Genomic DNA, 6,848 nt, shown 5'->3' with positions numbered 1-6,848 from the left:
GGTTTTGATATATGCATCCGTGTGTTATTTATTTCTCTGGATAAATTACTGTTGAGCAGTGTCTGGTGATCTGAGCTGAATACTTTATTCAATAGTATTATACGTGACCAAAGACATCAAGTAGTTGATATATAGCATATGATTCAACAGTTATAATCTTCACTTTGATTTTAAGATAAAAACGCAAAACTACAGAACAGATCCAAGAAAGAATATTGTCAAAAATAATAAACGTATTGTCATACATATATTATGTTCAAATTAATAAGAATCCTACGATAAAAAAATAAATAAAATAACTATATTTATATATATATATTTTAAAGGATCATTTTATTTACAATAGGTTTGTTCAAATTAATAAGAATCCTACGATAAAAAAAATAAAAAAATAAAAAATATATATTTTAAAGGATCATTTTATTTACAATAGGTTTGAAAAAAGCCATAAAATCTGAATAATTAAGATATCTACAATGGTCTGCGTATAAAACTACAGATGAGCGCTTGTAACACGGAACGCTCGCGAGATTATTTAACAGGATAACGTCTCCCGGAAATTCGAAGAACTTCCTTTTCCCTTCCGTGGGTCGAGAGGTAAGGTAGCATTAATGCACGCTGGTCAACAATCCACATCATCTTATCAAAATCTTAGGCATCCTTTATGTTTGAGTTGTGCGGAGAATAAATTGTAGAAGTACTCATGTTAACAAAGCACAGATGTGCATATTAGTGTTTTAAATATAGCTGTACTACCACTGATAGGAAATGTTTCATCGGGCGTATAGCTGGTGGCGGCCATTTTTGCTCATGTTAATACAAACGTGCATTATTTAGGATTACTAGTAACGCGCTTTTTATTGCATAAACACCGTTCTCTCATTGTATTTGGTCTGTGTAATCGGCTAATGTGTGAATGATTATTTGGCTAATGTGTGCATGTTAGCTTGCTACGGACAGCTAACTACTCTTTCATATGGGAGTCCGGAGCGCAGAAATGCTTTCTTTACCTCGCTGATAATCCACGTTTCTTTTCAGATCCTCAACATGGTTCGCTACTCCCTAGACCCCGAAAATCCGACTAAGTGTGAGTATAAACACAATGAATCTCTTCTCTACGCGACTTGCTGGATGCGATGATGACTCCTTAGGACACCTTTGGATTAAACATGAAAATAACAGAAGACTCACTGAGTTTCCTCAGTTCTAAACGTGGGCGTTCGTCCTATTCTCGTGTTTCTCTTAAATATTGTGTTTTATTTTTGTAGCATGCAAGTCAAGGGGCTCCAATCTCCGGGTGCACTTCAAGGTAATATGCTATGCTAACTTCGAATAAACATGCATTACAACTCGTATGAATGACCTAGTTTACTAGAACACTACCAACTGTTTATAAATGGCTGTCGCTAAAATCTATCAAATGGCTTTATTTGATTCCAGAACACCCGTGAGACAGCCCAGGCCATTAAGGGAATGCACATCCGCAAGGCGAACAAGTACCTTAGGGATGTCACCATCAAACACCAGTGTGTCCCCTTCCGTCGTTACAACGGAGGTGTCGGCAGGTGTGCCCAGGTGAGAAGGATTAGAGATTAGCATTTTGACTTGTTGGGGAAAGGATTGTTTAGGCCATTTGCCTCAAAAAGTTGCAATGATGACATCTTAGGACACCTTTGGATTACACATGAAAATAACAACAATCTGATCTGAGCAGCTTTATCTGGTTAAAAGTAAAGAATCTGCTGTTTTAAGTTTTGAATGCTAAAACCCTATTGTGATGCTTGTGTCTTCCAGGCCAAGAAGTTCGACTGGACACAGGGCCGCTGGCCCAAGAAAAGCGCAGAGTTCCTTCTGCACATGCTCAAGAATGCAGAGAGCAACGCTGAGCTCAAGGTATACATTTCACATCTTACCAGAGTTAATTCACTGAAAGTTTACATTTAGTGGGTTCAGTGTTTGTAGTATCAGTCAGTTTACAGCTCTGGAGCTGTAAGGACCAAATCTCAAGTCTACGGCAAAGCTGGGTTAGGCTTACTAACAGTTTATTGACAAATGGTTGCAATGATGACAACTTAGGACACCTTTGGATTACCCATGAAAATACTCACAAGACCTGAGCAACCATATTTTAGTCAACAACTTTACTCATTTGAGGTGGGGGGGAAGTAATCTTATCAGGTGGGAATGAAGTGTTGGAGGCTAGACATTAGATTATAGTAGTTTCTTCTCTGTGAACAGACTAGCTAACCTGTTTGAAGATTTATATTCACAAAATGTGCCCTGATGTTGGTAGGACATTATCTGTACTTATCTTAAGATGGATGTTAAGTGCAATAGTATCTAACTTGTGCTTGACGTATTGCACTTGGAGTGCTTTGTGATGACAGCAAGATTTCTCTGTGGTTTGATTTCATTCCTGATTATAAAGGAGACTTATAGAAGGAAAAGGCTTTCTCTAGACCACTTAAGGTTAATGTTGAAGCATCTGAAAACAAAAACATTGCTGCTGTTCAGAATGTATGGTTACGGAGTTTAGTCTGTCCCTTGTCATTAGACAAGGAAAGTATACACTTATTGCAGAATTCAAGCACAGGATATGCTGTTTTTTTACTCCAATTTATGAGCGTGTATGTAGAACTCAGAAGTTTTTTTTTTATTGGCCTTTTCTCAAGAAATCAGGAGTCCCATGCTTTAAATGTAAACACTCGCATGGTAGGAACATCATATCTGCAGAACGAGGGTCCGTTTCCAAATGAAATAATTCCAGATTGTTCCTAATTAAAACTTTACCTAAAAAAACTTGACTTAGGGAAACAACACAATATAACTTTCTGCTCTCTGGCTATGCTCACGTGGCAGGGTCTGGACGTGGACTCCCTGGTCATCGAGCACATCCAGGTGAACAAGGCTCCCAAGATGAGGCGGCGTACCTACAGGGCCCACGGCCGTATCAACCCCTACATGAGCTCCCCGTGCCACATCGAGATGATCCTCACGGAGAAGGAACAGATCGTCCCCAAGCCAGAGGAAGAGGTCGCCCAGAAGAAAAAGGTAAATGCGTGAATTTGAATTACGGCTGTTCTGGGAACAAATTTCCTCCCATGCAAGTGTTGGCTTGTTATTTGTGCGAAAGTTGGCTACTCTACTGTAGGCATACGTTTTTTCCACTGTATCACAAAATGAGCGTATAAATCAGAAGCTCCATAATACTTATGGACTACTACCTACTTTTTTGTTAACATTTCTGTGAAAATGGTTGCAATGATGACAACTTAGGACACCTTTGGATAAACCATGAAAATACTCACAAGACCTGAGCAACCAACTAAAAGATTAACCAAACCGCAATTTATTGATGGTAAAAAATATGAGTGGAAAACTAATAAATGGTTCCTTCGATTTTGCAGGTCTCGCAGAAGAAGCTGAAGAAGCAGAAACTCATGGCACGCGAGTAAATGTAAATAAAAATGGGACACTTAACATCATTCATGTTTCCTGTGTTTTCATTGTGTAATGTTTTTGTTCTATTGTTTCTATGTTGTGTGACTGGTTATCTGATTCTGGAAAAACCACAAGTAATGCCATGAAATGCCTTGACATTAAGATGGGCTATAGAAGGTAATACTGAAAAAAAAAATGAAACATGAATGCAGATTACTGCTTAATTTGCAGTTTGGATGTCACTAGCAAAGTCAATCCCTTGTATTTGGGGAATCGTTATGTTTAAATGCCTAATTAAGTGTAAATGACTTCAGTGAACTTTGACACTGGTTTAAGCCCATTAACGCATGGTGCACATGGGTTTTCAGACTATCCAGAGTCATGACCATATTAGTCATGTTTTCAGTAAATGATCTGAGAAATACGACATGAAGATTGTTTCACGAGGCTAGCGCTTCCCATAAGGTCGGCAACTTGTACAGCAAAAGGGTGGGAGATATACTAGTATTCCTGTAGGCCTTAAAGTCATTAGCGGGGTGGTAGCAACAGCATCTTCACACCTCTCCCGCCCATGGTAGAGGACCCACTCCCTTGGTAGATTTTAAGGGCTACGGTAATGAGCACGGGATTAACACATTTGCAAAAAATAGATTTATTCAAAGGCTGAGAAATATTGGGGACCCTAGTTGGATGGTTGGAGTCTTTCAAGAATTCTAGTTCTTCTAAAGCCGTGTAGCCCGTTAGGGAGGGTATTGGTGAGTGTCCTTAGTAAAGATTCTTGTAAACAAAGCTATGGGTTGAGATTTTATTAAAACTTAAATCACTCGAGCAGCATTGACTATCGAGATTATTTTACGGTTAAAGCAAATATGTACGTTAGTGTTTGCTTGTTCCCAGATTAACACCAAACGTTTTGCATCCCGAAGGGTAGGCCATTTCGTTTTCCATTAGCTCCTTCCATTGACTTGCAAACTTTTAGAAGCGCAGTTCCTGTTAATGTGAGGGGAATACACTTAATTACTTTCCAAGCGTTTCCCTGTCTTCGGACTAGTCAAGATTCCAGTTTGTCTGCATACTATTCGGCACTATTTTCTACGCCTTGATTATTGGGGTGCCTCTGTAGGCCTACCACCGCCGCACTTATATTATCAGCTGCTTCCGGCTGGGTCGTCTTCGCGGAAGGGCTACCTGTCAGTGGAACAACACCGGTAGAAATATAAGACCCGTGTTAGTATTCTGTTACTTCCATACATGTCCTTGTTTAAATGAGATGTGGATACAATTTTCTCAGAAAGGCCTTTGCCTAGGAACAATATGTTGCAGTAGGCCTATACACCGCCTGAATGTAGGCTATGCAGTAGTCTAAAATAGAGCCACAATATCCAATCTACAACCCAATAAATATTTGTCTTACTAGTGGACGTTTTGCTGCACGCCAGATTTAAATATGCATGGTAAGTAAGTTGTGCCAGAACCGCGGAATAATCACGGGGAAAAGAGCTTAACGCCGTACCAGTAGTTGAGCACAAGATGGCGATGTTGTATTAACGACAAAATAAAATACATTGATAGTCAGTCTGGTTCCCATTGGACGTAGTAAAAGGATCCGTTCTCAGGCCACTTGAGAGGTAGGGCTACTTAAAGATCGGGATAGTAAAGTCACCTTTTAAATGTGACTAATTAGGCTTACTGAAAATAAATGTTTTCAGGTTAGTTTCATATGGATGGCCATATAGGCTTATGAGATGCAAATTATGAGTCTGAATATATAGTTGTCAACATATTAATTTTGAGATATTAGTCACTTAACTTTTATACTTCTATATATATATATATATATATATATATATATATACATACTTCTATATCTACTATTACTATAGTTTTCTTTTAAATGTTTTAAATATTTAGTCATAGGCTGAAGTTCAAAGGATTATTGATGTGTAAAGGTTTCGCCTGATATTCTCTTATTCATACGGATAAGCAAACAACTTCGCAGTATAGGCCTATATTGAGGCCTGTAGTTTAACAAATTTTATCAAAGTAATTGCATCAATGTAGACTACAATAAGTTAGGCATTCGTATTGCCTAATAATGACGTAACGTGACTTATTTGGGATTTAAAAACACAAAATAAAATACATAAACATGTAGCCTGTATTTAGGTGTGGGTAATCATATCAGGCCTTTCCATTCAGTCACGCATAACCAAACTTTACTGCACGGATAGCACCACTTTAATCACACCGTTTCGCGGAATAGAGGTCTACATTCTGGTTGACACCACTGGGCCAACCAGAATGTAGGCTTAACGAAACCGTGACAGGTTCAACATGTTGATTATTTTAACCCAACATATAGGATAACTGTTATATAGCCTGGCAGGCCATTCAAATATAACGGGAAATTTGGGAAAATCATTAAAAAAATAACGGGAAAAGTTAGTTTTCTGCAACACTATGTGTCAACCACACTCCACCAACTGAGTCGAAATCCTTGAGCATCCCTTGTTTCTGAGGAGCTGGTCCTATCGGGTCATAGGTCTGTCTAATATAAATAATGGATTTTAATCTGTCCCAAGGGGAAAATGCAGCCCAATGCATCTTCCACAATGCACTCAATTAGTCTCGAATAACAAACATTTGGTTTTTGTTTGAATTATTATTCAGTTTAACCCAAAAAGTAATAATAATTGCATTTTAAGAGGCCTAGTATTTGTCAATAACCACTAAACCATTGCACAAAAAATATATCTCGCCCTATCGCTCTCCCATCGGTTCCTATTAAATCTCTCTCTCTCTCTCTCTCTCTCTCTCTCTCTCTCTCTCTCTCGGTCTCTCTCTTTAAAATCCTAAAATCATTAAGCACACACGGCCTCATTAGGGGCCTACATTCAGAATGATCTTTGTTTGTTCCCTTTCCTTTTATGAAGAAAAAAACCCACAAACCGGTTCATTTGTGTTTGACAGTACATCATATAGAAACTATATTGTCCAAATCCCACCAATGACGGCGGGCCAATGAGGACGCTCTAGGCTCTACTATACCCACCCGGCCGCCTACGTCACTTTGAAGTCACCCAATCCCGTCCGAAACTCCCCCTTTTTCTTTCTGGTTCCTCCGCTCAAAGTTTGGACTTTTAGGCAATAGACCCGAGAAACAGAGGATGATGTTTCATCTTATCAAAGAGCTCATTGGACACAACAAAGAGACTCGCTCTCATCGCCCGAGACATCCCCTTCTATGAGGCTGAAGTGATTTTTTGGGGCTGTCCCTGGGACGTTCAGTGGGCTCCAGACGACTTATATAGACTTCCAATTTTTTTTTTTTTAATAATAGCGCAGAAAATGAATTGCATGGCCACATATTGCCTGTACGGGATCCATCTCGTCTCGATCTAAAGTAG

At 39.0% G+C, this 6,848-nt stretch overlaps 1 protein-coding gene across 2 annotated transcripts; it reads left to right on the top strand.

The window, feature by feature from the left end:
- Positions 1-574: 574 nt before the first annotated feature.
- On the top strand, positions 575-3,485 carry rpl17 (ribosomal protein L17). Of its 2 annotated transcripts, none has more exons than XM_079734939.1 (7): positions 575-597; positions 1,039-1,087; positions 1,269-1,309; positions 1,441-1,575; positions 1,795-1,893; positions 2,860-3,051; positions 3,408-3,485. In XM_079734939.1, the coding sequence occupies exons 2-7, from the start codon at positions 1,048-1,050 to the stop codon at positions 3,453-3,455; spliced, it is 555 nt and encodes a 184-aa protein (XP_079591065.1). In that variant the 5' UTR covers positions 575-597; positions 1,039-1,047; the 3' UTR covers positions 3,456-3,485. The 2 variants fall into 2 exon arrangements, with proteins under 2 accessions (XP_079591065.1, XP_079591066.1); XM_079734940.1 differs by having other exon boundaries at positions 595-602.
- The last annotated feature ends 3,363 nt before the right edge of the window (positions 3,486-6,848 follow it).

The sequence above is a fragment of the Pollachius pollachius genome, assembly GCF_949987615.1.
Source record: "Pollachius pollachius genome assembly, chromosome: 4".
In the NCBI taxonomy this organism is placed as follows: Eukaryota; Metazoa; Chordata; class Actinopteri; order Gadiformes; family Gadidae; genus Pollachius; species Pollachius pollachius.
The sequence above is the reverse complement of the archived record's forward strand: the minus strand, read 5'-3'. Positions and strand labels throughout refer to the sequence as shown.

Bases quoted from the DNA above. Each gene is read 5' to 3' on its own strand.
- rpl17 (XM_079734939.1), top strand. From the start codon at position 1,048: ATGGTTCGCTACTCCCTAGACCCCGAAAATCCGACTAAGT. The intron at 1,088-1,268 runs GTGAGTATAAAC...TTATTTTTGTAG, and splicing joins CCCCGAAAATCCGACTAAGT to CATGCAAGTCAAGGGGCTCC. The intron at 1,310-1,440 runs GTAATATGCTAT...ATTTGATTCCAG, and splicing joins ATCTCCGGGTGCACTTCAAG to AACACCCGTGAGACAGCCCA.